This window comes from Nerophis ophidion, linkage group LG25, assembly GCF_033978795.1.
Source record: "Nerophis ophidion isolate RoL-2023_Sa linkage group LG25, RoL_Noph_v1.0, whole genome shotgun sequence".
Classification (NCBI taxonomy): Eukaryota; Metazoa; Chordata; class Actinopteri; order Syngnathiformes; family Syngnathidae; genus Nerophis; species Nerophis ophidion.
Window position 1 is genome coordinate 4,825,291 of NC_084635.1, and position 21,349 is coordinate 4,846,639.

The following is a 21,349-nucleotide window of genomic DNA, read 5'->3' on the forward strand; positions in this document are numbered from 1 at the left end:
TTAGTGGTCAATTGTACCGATTATGTACTGTACTGTGCAATCTACTAATAAAAGTTTCAATCAATGGATCAAAAGTGTAAAGGAAAAAAGACACTTTTTATTTCAACCGTACTTCCCGTCAAAAGCCTAAAGACTGATCGCACAGTTCCTGTCTTCACAATAAAAGTGTCGCTCCATCACGCCTGCGCTAACAAAATAAGAGTCTCCGAAAGCCAGCGCAAACAAGCTAGCAAGCTACGGAGTTTGCCGCCAATGTATTTCTTGTAAAGTGTATAAAAACGAATATGGAAGCTGGACAAATAAGATGCCAAAAAACAACGACTTTCATGTGGTATTAGACAGAAAAGAGGAACCTTTTTTCTCCTCCATTTGAAAACGTGGACGTCTGATTCCAATCAATGCAAGTCATCAGAATCAGGTAATACACCAACTTATATTATTGTCTTCATGAAAGATAGGAATCTATATGTTAAACATGCATGTATATTCATTAAAACACCTTCAACATGTCAACAAAAACGGCAAAATAAATATAAATTATATACTGTATATATAAATGCATGTATGTATATATATATATATATATATATATATATATATATATATATGATATGTGTGTGTATGTATATATGAGGTAGATCACCTCGACTTGGTCATTTACTAAGTAATTGATAAACGTTGAAAAACTTATTGGGGTGTTACCATTTAGTGGTCAATTGTACGGAATATGTACTGTACTGTGCAATCTACTAATACAAGTTTTAATCAATCAATCAATCAATCAAATCAATGAATGCCTACTGAGGCTATGGTGCTGTTAAGTTATTGTGGCTCAATTTGCAATTTTTTTTATTTTATTTTAATGTATTATTATTTAATATATATTATTGTTTTAGTTGCTTAAGAGATATTCCTGGCTCTGAATTTGCTCATTGCTATTTTTATGTTTTTGTGCATTATTTGTTGCCGTCATCATTAAACAAACAGGTTACTCATCAGTTACTCAGTACTTGAGTAGTTTTTTCACAACATACTTTTTACTTTTACTCAAGGTAAATATTGGGGTGACTACTCCTTACTTTTACTTGAGTAATAAATCTCTAAAGTAACAGTACTCTTACTTGAGTACAATTTCTGGCTACTCTACCCACCTCTGGTGGTTGGGGGCGGGGCGTGTTTAAAGGGGAACATTATCAGCAGACCTATGTAAGTGTCAATATATACCTTGATGTTGCAGAAAAAAGACCATATGGTTTTTTTTAACCGATTTCCGAACTCTAAAAGGGTGAATTTGGCGATTGAAACGCCTTTCAATTGTTCGCTGTCGGAGCAATGAACTTTCACCCGTGACGTCACAGCAGGAAGCAATCCGCCATTTTTCTCAAACACATTACACCAGTGGTTCTCAAACTTTTTTTTGTCATCTCCCACTTTGGACAAGGGGGGAGTTTTCAAGCCCCACCTGCCCCCATCGCCACAACAGAACGCTAATGCCAAGCTTAACATTCATCCATCCATCCATCATCTTCCGCTTATCCGAGGTCGGGTCGCGGGGGCAACAGCCTAAGCAGGGAAACCCAGACTTCCCTCTCCCCAGCCACTTCGTCTAGCTCTTCCCGGGGGATCCCGAGGCGTTCCCAGGCCAGCCGGGAGACATAGTCTTCCCAACGTGTCCTGGGTCTTCCCCGTGGCCTCCTACCGGTTGGACGTGCCCTAAACACCTCCCTAGGGAGGCGTTCGGGTGGCATCCTGACCAGATGCCCGAACCACCTCATCTGGCTCCTCTCCATGTGGAGGAGCAGCGGCTTTACTTTGAGTTCCTCCCGGATGGCAGAGCTTCTCACCCTATCTCTAAGGGAGAGACCCAAACTCATTTGGGCCGCTTGTACCCGTGATCTTATCCTTTCGGTCATGACCCAAAGCTCATGACCATAGGTGAGGATGGGAACGTAGATCGACCGGTAAATTGAGAGCTTTGCCTTCCGGCTCAGCTCCTTCTTCACCACAACGGATCGGTACAACGTCCGCATTACTGAAGACGCCGCACCGATCCGCCTGTCGATCTAAGCTTAACATTTTCAAATTTATTGAACATCAAGTAACATTCAAGTCAGGGTTTCCCACACATTCATTTATTTGTGGCGGCTCGCCACGAAAGAATTACGGCCGCCACAAATAAAAGAAAAATAAAAAAAATGTGACTTTTGACTCTGTCTATCTGTGTTGGCCCTGCGATGAGGTGGCGACTTGTCCAGGGTGTACCCCGCCTTCCGCCCGATTGTAGCTGAGATAGGCGCCAGCGCCCCCCGCGACCCCAGAAGGGAATAAGCGGTAGAAAATGGATGGATGGATGACTTTTGACTCGCTTGACCGCTCATAAAAGCAGTGGGACTGTCTGTGAATGGAGCTTATAGTTACATATTATATAAATATGTAAATATGTACATAAAGTGTTGTAATTATATTCCAACTCCGCGTTCTTCTTGGTCATTGCTGCCACAAGAATATAATAATAAAAATACATTTTTTAAGTGAAATTCCCTCCCGTTCCTCTCGCCCCACCTGTCATGTCTCTAAATCCCCCCAGGTGGGGCCCGCCCAACACTTATAGAAACGCTGCATTACACACACCGAGTCAAATCAGCTCTGTTATTTTCTGTTTTTTCGACTGTTTTCCCGTACCTTGGAGACATCATGCCCCGTCAGTGTGTTGTTGGAGGGTGTAACAACACAAACAGGGACGGATTCAAGTTGACTTACGTGCTAATCAGACATATCAATGGTCACGGCATGCTAATCGATGCTAACATGCTATTTACTCTAGCTGTATGTACATGTAGCATCATTTTTTTTTTCCCTTGGCCTCAGTCTGCACCCCCACTCCAGGGCCCAGGCTAAGACCGATTTTTTAAGTTTTATTTTAATCTTCTATTCTTTTCTCCCCCCCCATGTTTACCTGTATGTCATCTTTTTTGTAAGGGGCGCTGGAAGCCAGCAGACCCGTCAGCGATCCTGTTCTGTCTCCCTGTAATGTTTGTCTGATCTTGAATGGGATTGTGCTGAAAATTGTAATTTTCCTGAAGGAACTCCCCTGACGGAATAAATAAAGTACTATCTAATCTAGTCTGATCTAATTATGCCTCATTTGTAGCTATATTTGCATCCAGCCTTTCCCTCCACCCACATTTAATGCCAAACAAACACATACCAATCGACGGATTTAAGTTGCAAAAGTGGTCAAAAGATGCAATCGTTGGTTAGAAGGCGATCGCCGAATTCGTCCTCGTTGCCGCTGTCTGTCGTGATATGGCTCAGTAGCTTCAGTTTCTTCTTCAATTTTGTTTTTGCTATCTGCCTTTACACTCCAACCATCCGTTTCCATACATGCGTAATCTGTTGAATCGCTTGAAGGGGAACATTATCAGCAGACCTATGTAAGCGTCAATATATACCTTGATGGTGCAGAAAAAAGACCGTATATTTTTTTAACCGATTTCCGAACTCTAAATGGGTGAATTTTGGCGAATTAAACGCCTTTCTGTTTATCGCTCTTTTTGGGATGACATCAGAACGTGACGTCGCCGAGGTAACACACCCACCATTTTCATTTTCAACACATTACAAACAAAGGGTCTCAGCTCTGTTTTTTTCCGTTTTTTTGACTATTTTTTGGAACCTTGGAGACATCATGCCTCGTCGGTGTGTTGTCGGAGGGTGTAACAACACTAACAGGGAGGGATTCAAGTTGCACCACTGGCCCCAAGATGCCAAAGTGTCTGCCGCCAGACCCCCATTGAATGTGCCAGAGTGTCTCCACATTTGACCGGCGATGCTAAGACAGACATGGCACAGAGATGTATGGATAACCTGCCGATGCATTTGCAACGATAGTCAACGAAATCACAAAGGTGAGTTTTGTTGATTTTGACTGCCAGCTAATCGATGCTAACATGCTATGCTAATCGATGCTAACATGCTATTTACCGGCGGTGCTAAAGCAGACATGGCACAGAGATGTATGGATAACCTGTAGGTGCATTTGCAACTATATTACGTTTACTTCCACCCACATTTAATGCGAAAAAAACACTTACCAATCGACGGATTTAAGTTGCTCCAGTGTCACAAGATGCGAAAGTCCTGATCGTTTGGTCCGCACATTTTACCGGCGATGCTAACTTAGCTATTCGGCCATGCTATGGCTATGAATAGCGTCAATAGCCATTCGCTCAATAGCTTCAGTTTCTTCTTCAATACTTTCATACTCCAACCATCTGTTTCAATACATGCGTAATCTGTTGAATCGCTTAAGTCGCTGAAATCCGAGTTTGAATCCGAGCTAATGTCGCTATATCTTGCTGTGGTATTCCCATTGTTTGTTTACATTGGCAGCACTGTGTGACGTCACAGGGAAATGGCCAGTGTCTTCGCAGAGAGCGAAAATAAGGCACTTTAAAGCTTTATTTAGGGATAGTCCGAGACCGGTAAAATTTTGAAAAAAACTTCAAAAAATACAACAAGCCACTGGGAACTGATTTTTATTGTTTTCAACCCTTTTGAAATTGTGATAATGTTCCCCTTTAAGCAGCTGAAATCCGAGGCTGAATCCGAGCTAATGTCGGTATATCTTTCTGTTTTATCCGCCGTGTTTGTTTGTATTGGGATCACGCAGTGACGTCACAGGAAAATGGACGGGTGGATATAGCGATGTTGAGAATCAGGCACTTTGAAGCTTTTTTTCTGGATATTGCGTGATGGGTAAAATTTCAAAATTTAATTTAATTTAATTTGGCCCTTGAGACAATATCAATTTAGCCTTAGATCTGGCCCGCCGGTGTTATACAGCGTCGGTGCCGCTGTAACACTGCATTCACCGCTAATACTCATACTTGCCAACCCTCCTAATTTTCCCGGTAGACTCCCGAAGTTCAGCGCCCCTCCCGGAAATCTCCCGGGGCAACCATTCTCCCGAATTTCTACCGATTTCCACCTGGACAACTATAATGGGGGCGTGCATTTAAGGTACTGCCTTTAGCGTTCTCTACAACCTGTCGTCACGTCCACTTTTCCTCCATACTAACAGCGTGTCACATAATATTTGTGGCTTCAACACACACACACACAAGTAAATGCAAGGCATACTTGGTCAACAGCCATACAGGTCACACTGAGGGTGGCCGTATAAACAACTTTAGCACTGTTACAAATATGCGCCACACTGTGAACCCACACCAAACAAGAATGACAAACACGTTTCCGGTGAACATTCGCACCGTAACCCAACAGAACAAATACCCAGAACCCTTTGCAGCACTAACTCTTTCGGGAAACTTCCAGCAAACTGACCAATGATTAACGTTTTATTCATGCATTTTCTCTTGCTACTTCAAGGCTTGAATGTTTGGTTCATTTACTATTCTTATTTTATTTTCAATTTTATTATTAGCCTGTGGAAAAAAATTGATATCTACCTCAGAAGATTGCAAATAGAAAAAAAGGCATTACATTTGTATTTAAATTTTATTTGATATGCCGTTGTACCGATCCGTTGTGGTGAAGAAGGAGCTGAGCCGGAAGGCAAAGCTCTCAATTTACCGGTCGATCTACGTTCCCATCCTCACCTATGGTCATGAGCTTTGGGTCATGACCGAAAGGATAAGATCATGGGTACAAGCGGCCCAAATGAGTTTCCTCCGCCGGGTGGCGGGTCTCTCCCTTAGAGATAGGGTGAGAAGCTCTGCCATCCGGGAGGAACTCAAAGTAAAGCCGCTGCTCCTCCACATGGAGAGGAGCCAGATGAGGTGGTTCGGGCATCTGGTCAGGATGCCACCCGAACGCCTCCCTAGGGAGGTGTTTAGGGCACGTCCAACCGGTAGGAGATCACACAGGGAAGACCCAGGACACGTTGGGAAGACTATGTCTCCCAGCTGGCCTGGGAATGCCTCGGGATCCCCCGGGAAGAGCTAGACGAAGTGGCTGGGGAGAGGGAAGTCTGGGTTTCCCTGCTTAGGCTGTTGCCCCCGCGACCCGACCTCGGATAAGCGGAAGATGATGGATGGATGGATGGATGGATGCCATTGATATATTTTTAAATTATTATTATTTGAAACTGGATTTTGCATGTCACTAAAGTTATATAAGCCTTGCTTGTTCAATATTTAATGCAACACTTGTTTGGGTCCCAAGGTTAATTTGTTCAACCTTGGCCCGCGGCTTTGTTCTGTTTCAAATTTTGGCCCACTCTGTATTTGAGTTTGACACACCTGATCTGGAGTATAAGTCGCACCTGCCGAAAATGCATAATAAAGAAGTAAAAAAGACATATAAGTCGCATTTTTGGGGGGAGATTTATCTGCTAAAACCCAACACCAAGAATAGACATTTGAAAGGCATTTTTAAATAAATAAAGAATAGTGAACAATACGTTATATGAGGCATAAATAACAACTGAGAAGGTGCCTGCTATGTTAACCTAACATATTATGGTTAGAATCATTCAAATAACTATAACATATAGAACATGCTATATGTTTACCAAACTATCTGTCACTCCTAATTGCTAAATCCCACAAAATCTTATAGGTCTAGTCCAGTGGTTCTTAACCTTGTTGGAGGTACTGAACCCCCCACCAGTTTCTTTAGTGAAAAATAAAATGTTTTTTTTTTTCAAATCCAAGAAAAACTTGTTTGTTTTTATTGGTGCACAAAATAAACCGTGCATGAAGACGTTGTTCACAGAACAAAACCAACACAGTGCATGATTTCACCAAAAAATAACACACCTTACACGCATTACCATGAATTGATTAACGTGGACCCCGACTTAAACGAATTGAAAACCCTATTGGGGTGTTACTATTTAGTGGTCAATTGTACGGAATATGTACTGTACTGTGTAAAGCAGGGGTGTCAAACTCAAATACAGAGTGGGCCAAAATTTAAAACCGAACAAAGCCGCGGGCCGAGGTTGAACAAATGAACCTTTTAATAGGGACCCAAACAAGTTTTGCATTGAATATTGAACAAGCAAGGCTTATATAACTTTATAGTGACATACAAAATCCAGTTTCAAATAATAATAATTAAAAAAAATATCAATGGCATATCAAAATTTAAATCAAAATTGAATGCCTTTTTTCGGCGGTGTTGAGGTGTACGGGGTTTGGTGATAGCGGGGGTTGTATATTGTAGCTTCCCGGAAGAGTTAGTGCTGCAAGGGTTTCTGGGTATTTCTTCTGTTGTGTTTATGTTGTGTTACGGTGCGGATGTTCTCCCGAAATGTGTTTGTCATTCCTGTTTGGTGTGGGTTCACAGTGTGGCGCATATTTGTAACAGTGTTAAAGTTGTTTATACGGCCACCCTCAGTGTGACCTGAATGGCTGTTGACCAAGTATGCCTTGCATTCACTTGAGTGAGTGTATAAGCCGCATATATTATGTGACTGGGTTGGCACGATGTTTGTATGGAGGAAAAGTGGACATGGCGACAGGTTGTAGAGAACGCCAAAGGCAACGCCTTTAAGGCCCACCCCAAATATTGTTGTCCGGGATGAAATTTGGGAAGGGCACCGAACTTTGGGAGTTTTCCGGGAAAATCGGGAGGGTTGGCAAGTAAGAGTATTAGCGGTGTTATAGCGGTGGGCCAGATCTAATGTTAATTTGATATTGCCTCAAGGGCCAAATTAAATTACACGGCGGGCCAGAGTTTGACACCATGATTTAAACTGTACTGTTTCATTTAATGTATTCTCTTCCTTGGCAATCTGCTAGTAAAAGTTTCAATCAATCAATCAGAAAACCTGCAAATCAGATGGAAAATTAGAAGGAACATTGTTTTGGGTTATCCATAATACGCCGACAGGGAGAAGTTTTTATTTACACGATAATTCGGATGTACTTATACTTCCGTGGCGGAGGCTCCACCGAACCCCTAGGGTTCGATGGAACCCAGGTTAAGAACCACTGCTTCAGTACTTCATCCTTCCCCAGGTCTGATACCATGGCGGCCAAATGGCAGCTCCCTGGTAATCATCCTCTAATTAGCGCCCTTGTCTGCCCGCACACATGGAAGCCAGACTTCGAAATGTGTTGAATCAGGCCATGTGGGGACCTGGGGGGGTTTCGACTTGTGTCACTACACGGCGAGCACGGGAGAGATTTTTGTCGGTATGATTCGCTCCTCCGAACATACCTGGCGGGGGATTGTCCCAATGACTCATGAAATTAAGAGGCATCTGCAAGGGTAGATTGGCTTCAGAACCGAAGTCAGTCCTCCAGGGTCTTTATATCATCAGTCCTCCAGCACTGAATGGTGGATCCATTAACCAGTTGTACTTTTCGACCCTATTGGACAACTCATTAGGCGGGGTAATTCAATCAGATTGGCGCTGTTTGTTTTGCACGGATGTTTACCCATTAAGATGTCAATCAATCAATCAATCAATCAATGTTTACTTATATAGCCCTAAATCACTAGTGTCTCAAAGGGCTGCACAAACCACTACGACATCCTCGGTAGGCCCACATAAGGGCAAGGAAAACTCACACCCAGTGGGACGTCGGTGACAATGATGACTATGAGAACCTTGGAGAGGAGGAAAGCAATGGATGTCGAGCGGGTCTAACATGATACTGTGAAAGTTCAATCCACAATGGATCCAACACAGTCGCGAGAGTCCAGTCCAAAGCGGATCTAACACAGCAGCGAGAGTCCCGTTCACAGCGGAGCCAGCAGGAAACCATCCCAAGCGGAGGCGGATCAGCAGCGCAGAGATGTCCCCAGCCGATACACAGGCAAGCAGTACATGGCCACCGGATCGGACCGGACCCCCTCCACACGGGAGAGTGGGACATAGGAGAAAAAGAAAAGAAACGGCAGATCAACTGGTCTAAAAAGGGAGTCTATTTAAAGGCTAGAGTATACAGATGAGTTTTAAGGTGAGACTTAAATGCTTCTACTGAGGTGGCATCTCGAACTGTTACCGGGAGGGCATTCCAGAGTACTGGAGCCCGAACGGAAAACGCTCTATAGCCCGCAGACTTTTTTTGGGCTTTGGGAATCACTAACAAGCCGGAGTCCTTTGAAGGCAGATTTCTTGCCGGGACATATGGTACAATACAATCGGCAAGATAGGATGGAGCTAGACCGTGTAGTATTTTATACGTAAGTAGTAAAACCTTAAGATGTCTTGTTGACCAGGTGATTGAACCAAGAAATGTGTTTGACTAAGGTGGTGCAATACATTTTTATGATCGAACCGGAATCGCACGTTGCAGTTCCCAAAAAAAAGGGTTACATTGAAACCTATTTTCTAATTATGCAGCTGAATGATACAACGGTTTGACTTTTTAGCGATACGGCTCAAATAATTGATGTCAGTGTTGTAGGGTTGTACGGTATACTGGTATTAGTTTGGTATTGTGATACTAATGAATCCTATTCGGTTCTACAAACCCTGTTTCCCTATGAGTTGGGAAATTGTGTTAGATATATAAACAGAATACAATGATTTGCAAATCACTTTCAACCCATATTCAGTTGAATATGCTACAAAGACAACATATTTGATGTTCAAACTGTTAAAGGGGAACATTATCACAATTTCAAAAAGGTTAAAAAAAATAAAAATCAGTTCCCAGTGGCTTGTTGTATTTTTTGAAGTTTTTTCCCAAATTTTACCGGTCTCGGAATATCCCTAAATTAAGCTTTAAAGTGCTTGATTTTCGCTATTTGCGAAGACACTGGCCATTTCCCTGTGACGTCACACAGTGCTGCCAATGTAAACAAACAATGGGAATACCACAGCAAGATATAGCGACATTAGCTCGGATTCAAACTCGGATTCCAGCGACTTTAGCGATTCAACAGATTACGCATGTATTGAAACAGATGGTTGGAGTATGAAAGTATTGAAGAAGAAACTGAAGCTATTGAGCGAATAGCTATTGACGCTATTCATAGCCATAGCATGGCCGAATAGCTGCGTTAGCATCGCCGGTAAAATGTGCGGACCAAACGATCAGGACTTTTGCATTTCGTGACACTGGAGCAACTTAAATCCGTCGATTGGTAAGTGTTTGTTTCGCATTAAATGTGGGTGGAAGGAAACGTAATATAGTTGCAAATGCATCTACAGGTTATCCATACATCTCTGTGCCATGTCTGCTTTAGCACCGCCGGTAAATAGCATGTTAGCATCGATTAGCGTAGCCTGTTAGCATCGATTAGCTGGCAGTCAACATCAACAAAACTTACCTTTGTGGTTTTGTTGACTATCGTTGCAAATGCATCTGCAGGTTATCCATACATCTCTGTGCCATGTCTGTCTTAGCACCGCCGGTAAATAGCATGTTAGCATCGATTAGCGTGGCATGTTAGCATTGATTAGCTGGCAGTCAACATCAACAAAACTCACCTTTGTGATTTCGTTGACTATCGTTTAAATGCATCTGCAGGTTATCCATACATCTCTGTGCCATGTCTGCTTTAGCATCGCCGGTCAAATGTGGAGACACTCTGGCACATTCAATGGGGGTCTGGCGGCAGACACTTTGGCATCTTGGGGCCAGTGGTGCAACTTGAATCCCTCCCTGTTAGTGTTGTTACACCCTCCGACAACACACCGACGAGGCATGATGTCTCCAAGGTTCCAAAAAATAGTCAAAAAAACGGAAAATAACAGAGCTGAGACCCGGTGTTTGTAATGTGTTGAAAATGAAAAAGGCGGGTGTGTTACCTCGGCGACGTCACATTCTGACGTCATCGCCTCCAGCGCGATAAACAGAAAGGCGTTTAATTCGCCAAAATTCACCCATTTAGAGTTCGGAAATCGGTTAAAAAAATATATGGTCTTTTTTTCTGCACCATCAAGGTATATATTGACGCTTACATAGGTCTGCTGATAATGTTCCCCTTTGTTGTTGCAAAAAATCATTAACTTTAGAATTTGATGCCAGCAACATGTGACAAAGAAGTTGGGAAAGGTGGCAATAAATACTGATAAAGTTGAGAAATACTCATCCATTACTTATTTGGAACATCCCACAGGTGTGCAGGTTAATTGGTAACAGGTGGGTGCCATGACTGGGTATAAAAACAGCTTCCCAAAAAATGCTCAGTCTTTCACAAGAAAGGATGGGGCGAGGTACACCCCTTTGTCCACAACTGCGTGAGCAAATAGTCAAACAGTTTAACAGTTTCTGAAAGTGCAATTGCAAGAAATTTAGGGATTTCGACATTTATGGTCCATAATATCATCAAAAGGTTCACAGAATCTGAAGACATCACTCCACATAAGCGGCATGGCCAGAAACCAACATTGAATGACCGTGACCTTGATCCCTCAGACGGCACTGTATCAAAAACCGACATCCATATCTAAAGGATATCACCACATGGGCTCAGGAACACTTCATAAAACCACTGTCACTAAATACAGTTCGTCGCTACATCTGTAAGTGCAAGTTAAAGCTCTACTATGCAAAGCGAAAGCCATTCATCAACAACATCCAGAAACACCACCAGCTTCTCTGGCCTCGAGATCATCTAAGATGGACTGATGCAAAATGGAAAAGTGTTCTGTGGTCTGACGAGTCCACATTTCAAATTGTTTTTGGAATTATTCCACATTGTGTCATCCGGACCAAAGGGGAAGCGAACCATCCAGACTGTTATAGACGCAAAGTTCAAAAGCCAGCATGTGTGATGGTATGGGGGTGTATTAGTGCCCAAGGCATGGGTAACTTACACATCTGTGAAGGCACCATTAATGCTGAAAGGTACATACAGCTTTTGGAACAACATATGCTGCCATCCAAGCGCCGTCTTTTTCATGGACGCCCCTGCTTATTTCAGCAAGACAATGCCAAGCCACATTCAGCACGTGTTACAACAGCGTGGCTTTGTAAAAAAAAGAGTGCGGGCACTTTATGAAGCGTAAAATACGACAGCGGAGACCCCGGACTGTTGAACGACTGAAGCTCTACATAAAACAAGAATAAGAAAGAATTCCACTTTGAAAGCTTCAACAATTAGTTTCCTCAGTTCCCAAACGTTTGAGTGTTGTTAAAAAAAAAAAAAAGGGAATGTAACACAGTGGTGAACATGCCCTTTCCCAACTACTTTGGCAGGTCTTGTAGACATAAAATTCTAAGTTAATTATTTGCGGGAAAAAAAAAAGTTTATGAGTTTAATCATCAAATATTTTGTCTTTGTAGTGCATTCAACTGAATATGGGTTAAAAAGGATTTGCAAATCATTGTATTCTGTTTATATTTACATCTAACAAAATTTCTCAACTCATATGGAAACAGGGTTTGTATATTGCCTCTGACGTTGTGTCTGCTGGTTTACGAGCAGAGGACAATCATCCCCCATCCACTGTAATGATACCAAGTACAGGAGCGTATTGTGTCAATAATAATATAATTACGTAAATGTTTGTGGCATCACAATATATTTTATTTTTAAAACAATTATATTATGTTTATGAACTCAGGAAATATGTCCCTGGACACATGACAAATTTAAATATGACCATAGTAATTCATTATAATTTGAGTTTGATACTGTACATACATTTATTATTAAATGTGTCTATATTTTTTGGGGTTGAAAAAGTACATTTAATTAGTTATTTCACGATTTAATGAATTATCTCCTCATTAACGACCATATATTCTGAATCATTGGAACCTCATACTGTGTAGAGTTTGCACGTTCTCCGGGTTAAGCCACCTTCCCTCCACATTCTAAAAACATTCATTTCAAGTTAATTGGAGACTTTATATTGTCAATAGGCATGAACGATTGTTGGTCTGGTATGTGCCCTGCGATTGGCTGGTGACCAGTCGAGGGTGGACCCCGGCTCCGGCTTATCCACGACCCTAATGATGATAAGCAGTAAACACTGCCATTGGTTTAAAGTTTCCCGAGTTTTAAGAGCTATTTACCTATTTTTAATCATTGACATCATAATCCTAATTTTAGTCTAAATAATTACATTGTTCATTCCAGTTTGAAAATGTTAACATTGAGAAAATTCAAACAATTTCCGGACTATAAGGCACGCTTAAATCATTATTATTTTTTTTTTCCAAAACTCGACAGTGCGCTTTATAACCCGGTGCGCATAATGTACGGAATAAATCTGGTTATGCTTACGGAAATCAAAGCAATTTTATTTGGTACAAGGTGTAGTGATAAGTGCAACCAGTAGATGGCAGTCAAACATAAGAGATATGTGTAGACTGCAATATGACTCAAGTAAACCACACCAAAGTTGTATATGTTCCATTGAAAATATAGAACATTACACACGGCGCTCAAAAAACTATCAAAATGTTTTAGTATGACTTTGGTAAGCTATGAAGCCGCACTGCTTGATGGATTGTACTGTGCTTCAACATACCTGTAGAGTTATGTTATATCTGCCGTTTTGTTTCGCAATATTATGCAAAATCAACTTTTCTTACCTTCTGGTGCCTGCTGTATTTGGGATCTGCAAAAGTCCTGTAAAATTTTGCGCGTCCGCCTTTGTAGTCTGTGTGGACTCCATAGTCAATAAACTTATTTTTGCTATCTTCTTATGGGACATTCATCCTCCGCTGTTGCCATTTCTAATATAAAGTAGTGTAAAGTTCTTACTTATATCTGTCAGTAAACTCACCATGAAAGCGCTAAAACGGGGTTAGGGAACCTATGGCTCTAGAGCCAGATGTGGCTCTTTTGATGACTGCATCTGGCTCTCAGATTAATCTTAACTGACATTGCTTAACACGATAAGAAATTAATATTTCCACTGGTAATCGGAGTTAAAAATAATGTTCAAAATACAAAACATTCTCCTGCATTTTAATCCATCCATTCGTTTTCTAACGCATCTGTTCAAGAAAGTAAGAAGTATTCTATTTATTATTGGTTAGCTTCAGAATAAAAATGTTATTAAAAAGAACATGAGAGTTATTGTACTCAAAAAATGTTGACGTTACTTAAAAATGCACGCATTTAGTTGTATTCAGTGTTAAAATAAAAATGTAAGGCTCTCATGGAAATACATTTTAAAATATTTGGCTTTCATGGCTCCCTCAGGCAAAAAGGTTCCCGACCCCTGTGCTAAAACACACCGGTGTAGTGAGTTTATATTATTCACCCAAGGAACTTTAGTTATTAGAGAGTTCGGGTCGGACGTTTTTTCACGGGACACATTTCCGGCGTTGTTATTGCACTAGTGAGACATGGATGAGAAGAGGCTGCTCTGTTATTGTTTTAAGTAAAGTCTGACCAAAAACCACCATTACATGTTATGGTCCGGAAAATACAGTAAAGGATATATCCACACATAGTATTTTGTTAAAGATTTGGAAACATCCCAAGGATGCTTAATTCAAGAATTTCTACCATAAAAAATGGCTAATTTCTACATATATGATGTTTTATCTACTAAATATAACTAATTACACAAATTTTAATAGTTTTTTCCCCCAAATTTGGTCTTATATTTTGTCAGCAATTATTCCATAAATGTATTTTGTCCGTCAAACTCAGCCGGAGTTCGGGTCGATATCTTGGTCTGACAGTGTGTAAAGAACTCCGACCGCAAGGTGTCTGAAATATCTACCACCGACAGCTCCCCAATAAAGTATATCCCCCTGAGCTATGTTTTGAAAGACTTCTACAGTTCCACACTGCAAAAAGTCAGTGTTCAAAAACGAGAAAAAAATAAATAAATAAATTAAAGGTATTTTATTTGAACTAAACGAAATTATCTGCCAATAGAACAAGAAAAATTGACTTGTCAAGACTTTCCAAAACAAGTAAAATGAGCAAACCTCAATGAATCCAAAAATACCTTAAAATAATTATTTTCCCACTAATAAGTGCACTTTTCTTGGTAGACATAAAAAGAAAATTTAGCTCAAAATGTTCAAAAATATTCTTAAATGAAGTAAATGCTAGTGCCATTATCTTGACATAATTGGCATTACATTTCTTGAAACCAGCAAACTTATACTAAAAACCTATGTATTGTTCTTAACGGAAATGCAACAAGGAAATCGCTTATTACTCTCGGGCATACTTGCTAACACTCACGCCCAATGATGTTATAACTGTAGAATGATCGAGGGCGAGTTCTTAGTTTCTTATGTGGGGTTATTGTTAGGCAGTTTCATTAATGTCCTCCCAGCGCGGTAACAACACACAACAACAGCAGTCACGTTTTCGTTTACCGTAAACAGCTACGTTGTGACACTCTTAAACAGGACAATACTGCCAACTACTCTGCATGCATAGGGTTAGAGAAATAGTGACAGAGAATAGAACAAGGATGGGCGATTCAACCCTTAACTCAACAATGAGTAGATGAGTGTTATATGTGTGGAAATGTGGAAATAAATGAACACTGAAATTCAAGTATTTATTTTATTTATATACTGTATATAATATGAAATATTTGACTCTTAACAACGCACCCAAAAACCAGAAATCTGAGGTTTTAAGGTTGGCAAGTTTGCTCTCTGGTCTAAAAATGCATTTTTCCATCAACAACATGACATCATCGCGTAAAATGCGTGCTCTTTCAGTCAATTAGTGCGCATATCATTTTTTAAAATATTTTTTTTTAATTGTAATTTTGAAGAATTTATCTGAATGTGCATGAACTAGCTCTGTTCAAAATTGTTTGAATTGTCACATGTTAAATGTTTAAATATTAGTTTGTTTACTGTACCGTGCCAACTGTACTACTATGAGTACGTTTTTTCTATTGTTTCATTGAAAATAAAAAAGCAAAGTCCATTGGGCTGTCATCTGTTTTAATTATGAGACACAATTGTGTCAAAATCATGATTTTTTTTTTTTTTTCATGCTGGAAATAAGAAATCATTACTTTAAAAAAGTAGTTTTATACTTGTGTCGACGAAACATCTTTGCAACAGTTGATATTCTAGTTTCAAGCATGTTTTACTCAATATAGGTCATCAAATCTCAGCAACAAGCTGTAATATCTTACTGAGATCATTTAGAACCAAAACCATTAAAACAGGGGTGTCCAAACTTTTTCCACCGAGGGCCGCACACTGAAAAATCAAAGCAAGCCGTATGTACAAAAAATATGCATTTAGGCCTCCACTCAGGCTCGATCCCGGGGACCCTAAAGGGTTTTGGTAAAATAAAAAAAGTGTCATTATTCAGTATTATTTTTAATAATAATACTGTCAATATAACGTTATTAAACATTTAAGTTGTATGCTCTTTTTGTCAAAGAAAACCCTGTTTTTTTAAGGTAATATTTTCACCCAATAACATTTTTAAGTGGAATATTTGGGATTATATAATAATTGGAGCTTTAAAAACTGTCAATAACTCATAACATTGATTTTAATTCATTATTATAATTTTTTTAGCAATGACACTTAAAAACAAATTACACAACAATTATTGGGGATCCTACTCATTAAAGTGTTAAAAAAAAAATTATACATTTTATTAACTGTTTACTTTTAAGACAATAACCTCCAGATCAACTTCAGATTATACGTTTTATTGTTCATGTTGTTAGGACTCGAAGTAAGGAGAGGACCCAGATGCAGTGAAGAAGTAAAAAAAAAATAAAGCTTTTATTTTGAAACAACTTTTTACCTCCAATGCAAAAAAAAAAAATTTTCTCAAGAATAAATCAACGCGCGGAAAAATAATACCGAGGATAAACAACTTAAAATCACTCCACAAAAATAAGGAGGAATACTAATCTAAGGAAATTCTAACAAAAAACGAATATTAATAAGAATAAACGAAAAGCGATCCAACAGGAGGAAAAAACACCAAAACGACCTATAAACACTATAATGAGGCAATAAATTAGAAATTTTGAAAAACAAAAACTCACCAATTAGTAAGACGAAGGATAACCAAGGACGCTCGAAGGAAGAAAAAGTAAACTCAAAATTACAGCAAAAACTAGGGTAACTAGGAAAACAGGAGCAAGGCAAGGAGCTAGTCAAGGACATGGACATGGACGCTAGAAAGGCACGATAGTCGAGACGATCTGGCACAGGACAAACGCATAAGTGAGCTTAAATAGGATGTGGGAGTGATGGGGAACAGGTGGAAACAATCAGGGATCAGGGATGACGTCAGACTGGTGACAAAACGACCTATATATAAACACTAACTATAATGAGGCAATAAATTCGAAATTTGGAAAAACAAAAACTCACCAATTAGGAAGACGAAGGATAACCAAGGACACTCGAAGGAGGAAAAAGTAAACTCAAAATTACAGCAAAAACTAGGGTAACTAGGAAAACAGAAGCAAGGCAAGGAGCTAGTCAAGGACATGGACATGGACGCTAGAAAGGCACGATAGTCGAGACGATCTGGCACAGGACAAACGCAGAAGTGAGCTTAAATAGGATGTGGGAGTGATGGGGAACAGGTGGAAACAATAAGGGATCAGGGATGACGTCAGACTGGTGACAAAACGACCTATATATAAACACTAATTATAATGAGGCAATAAATTCGAAATTTTGAAAAACAAAAACTCACCAATTAGGAAGACGAATGATAACCAAGGACGCTCGAAGGAAGAAAAAGTAAACTCAAAATTACAGCAAAAACTAGGGTAACTAGGAAAACAGGAGCAAGACAAGGAGCTAGTCAAGGACATGGACATGGACGCTAGAAAGGCACGATAGACGAGACGATCTGGCACAGGACAAACGCAGAAGTGAGCTTAAATAGGATGTGGGAGTGATGGGGAACAGGTGGAAACAATCAGGGATCAGGGATGACGTCAGACTGGTGACAAAACGACCTATATATAAACACTAACTATAATGAGGCAATAAATTCGAAATTTTGAAAAACAAAAACTCACCAATTAGGAAGAAGAATGATAACCAAGGACGCTCGAAGGAAGAAAAAGTAAACTCAAAATTACAGCAAAAACTAGGGTAACTAGGAAAACAGGAGCAAGGCAAGGAGCTAATCAAGGACATGGACATGGACGCTAGAAAGGCACGATAGTCGAGACGATCTGGCAAAGGACAAACGGAGAAGTGAGCTTAAATAGGATGTGGGAGTGATGGGGAACAGGTGGAAACAATCAGGAATCAGGGATGACGTCAGAGTGGTGACACAAGAGGAAGGGCCCGTGGTCTGAAACAAGAGGGTAGCTTTTCAAAATAAAACACGTAAACCACAAGACAGAAAAACCAAGACAAGACTTCCCTCACCGCGGAGTGACACATGTTTTTTTTTTGTTTGTCTTAGGCCCTTTTTAAAAAACAAAAACAGCGTACTTTTTTACATAGTAAACACAAAATATGCAACATTTTCCCCCAAAAATATCCCAAAGTAGAATATTTAAAGTGACGTTATTGGAGCCTTGAATAGGTCAATAATTCATAATGTCATTGATTTTGATTCATTATTATTTTTTAAAGAAAGAAACAGCCTGCATGGCAGCTTTGTGTTATTCGAGTCAACATTGCAACATTTTCTTGTTACATTTCACCTGTTGGCTCTTTTATGACACTTTTTATGTTTTTTTTTTTTAATAGTATTTTTATAATGTGCCGTGGGGCCGTTAATAAATGACCTGTGGGCCGCACTTTGGACACCCCTGCATTAAAACAAGTAAAACGCTCTTACATAAAATCTTTTTAGTGAGAAGAAATATCATATCAGATGGAAAATAAGCAAATATTACCCTTATTTGAGATATTTCAATCAATGTTTATTTATATAGCCCCAAATCACAAATGTCTCAAAGGACTGCACAAATCATTACGACTACAACATCCTCGGAAGAACCCACAAAAGGGCAAGGAAAACTCACACCCAGTGGGCAGGGAGAATTCACATCCAGTGGGACGCCTGTGACAATGCTGACTATGAGAAACCTTGGAGAGGACCTCAGATGTGGGCAACCCCCCCCCTCTCTAGGGGACCGAAAGCAATGGATGTCGAGCGGGTCTAACATGATACTGTGAAAATTCAATCCATATTTGAACACAACCGCGAGAGTTCAGTTCAAAGCGGATCCAAGACAGCAACGAGAGTCCCGTCCACAGGAAACCATCTCAAGCGGAGGCGGATCAGCAGCGTAGAGATGTCCCCAACCGATACACAGGCGAGCGGTCCATCCTGGGTCCCGACTCTGGACAGCCAGTACTTCATCCATGGTCATCGGACCGGACCCCCTCCACAAGGGAGGGGGGGGACATAGGAGAAAGAAAAGAAGCGGCAGATCAACTGGTCTAAAAAGGAGGTCTATTTAAAGGCTAGAGTATACAGATGAGTTTTAAGGTGAGACTTAAATGCTTCTACTGAGGTAGCATCTCGAACTGTTACCAGGAGGGCATTCCAGAGTACTGGAGCCCGAACGGAAAACGCTCTATAGCCCGCAGACTTTTTTTGGGCTCTAGGAATCACTAATAAGCCGGAGTCCTTTGAACGCAGATTTCTTGCCGGGACATATGGTACAATACAATCGGCAAGATAGGATGGAGCTAGACCGTGTAGTATTTTATACGTAAGTAGTAAAACCTTAAAGTCACATCTTAAGTGCACAGGAAGCCAGTGCAGGTGAGCCAGTATAGGTATATATGTATGTATATATGTATATAAAGGTATATACAGTACAGGTATATATGTATGTATATATGTATATAAAGGTATATACAGTACAGGCGTAATGTGATCAAACTTTCTTGTTCTTGTCAAAAGTCTAGCAGCCGCATTTTGTACCAACTGTAATCTTTTAATGCTAGACATGGGGAGACCCGAAAATAATACGTTACAGTAGTCGAGACGAGACGTAACAAACGCATGGATAATGATCTCGGCGTCTTTAGTGGACAAAATGGAGCGAATTTTAGCGATATTACAGAGATGAAAGAAGGCCGTTTTAGTAACGCTTTTAATGTGTGACTCAAAGGAGAGAGTTGGGTCGAAGATAATACCCAGATTTTTTACCAAGTCACCTTGTTTTATTATTTGGTTGTCAAATGTTAAAGTTGTATTATTAAATAGAGGTCGGTGTCTAGCAGGACCGATAATCAGCATTTCCGTTTTTTTGGCGTTAAGTTGCAAAAAATTAGCAGACATCCATTGTTTAATTTCATTAAGACACGCCTCCAACTGACTACAATCCGGCGTGTTGGTCAGCTTTAGGGGCATGTAGAGTTGGGTGTCATCAGCATAACAGTGAAAGCTAACACCGTATTTGCGTATGATGTCACCTAGCGGCAGCATGTAGATGCTGAAGAGTACAGGGCCAAGGACCGAACCCTGGGGAACTCCACATATTTAATCTTACTTAGATTTCGGTTTTTGAAATGCAGACTTCAAAGGAACAGAAACAATTCACTAAGGCACAGGAAATAAATGATTCAATCATGATATAATTAAATGATTAAATATTTAGTAATATATTAAAATTAATATTTAAATAATTTAAATACACACTGAATTATTGATAGATGTAATAACATATTTATGAATTCAAATTGTAATTAATTAATTTAAATCATTAATTCAACCCATTTGACCCACGATTAAAAAAAAAAAAATGCTGTTTTTTTTCCTATTGAAAGAAAGTTTTCCATTACTATTTTAGGCTCACATGCCAGCCTGTGAACGAGACTTCTCACAGAACTGATGAGGGTGTTTTTTTACATGTTTGGCACACTGCTGACACCCCTTCTCCGGTGTTAAAATAAGTTGGTGTCAAACCGCCCTTGATTGAATGGTTGCAATGCTGTTAAAAAATAAATATGCAAATTTGCTTACAGAACGGCGTCGTGGAGTGCCGGCGGATTTTCTGTCCTCCTACGAATTGCTCCGAGGACTCCTTGCCTGTGCATGTGGACGGGACGTGCTGTAAGAAATGCAGGCGTAAGTACAAAACAAAGGACAATATAATCCACGCATGATGAAAAACTAAAGCAGATAATGAAATGTTAACATTGTGTGCAAAAGTCAAATAGTATTTATTTACTGAGCTTGTGACAAACGCAGATTATTAAATCTGACATCGCATTCAGGGCCTGATATACTAAAGTTTTGCATGTATTAAAGCACGTGCAAACTTGATAGCACACACAATACTGATCTACAAACCCCAAAACCAGTGAAGTTTGCACGTTGTATAAATGGTAAATAAAAACTGAATACAATGATTTGCAAATCCTTATCAACTTATATTCAATTAAATAGACTGCAAAGAAAACAAACTTCACATTCAAACTGGAAAACTTCATTTTTTTCAAATATTAGCCCATTTGGAATTTGATCCCTGCAACATGTTTCAAAAAAGCTGGCACACGTGGCAAAAAAGACTGAG

At 40.0% G+C, this 21,349-nt stretch overlaps 1 protein-coding gene across 1 annotated transcript in view; it reads left to right on the forward strand.

Annotated features, from left to right (window-relative positions):
- Nucleotides 1-21,349, forward strand: part of LOC133543114 (protein kinase C-binding protein NELL1-like) — an 881,729-nt gene that overhangs the window by 330,009 nt on the left and 530,371 nt on the right. The window contains exon 9 of the mRNA XM_061887562.1: nt 20,799-20,901. Coding sequence (XP_061743546.1) covers nt 20,799-20,901 — 103 coding nt within the window. The remainder of the gene's footprint in view (nt 1-20,798; nt 20,902-21,349) is intronic.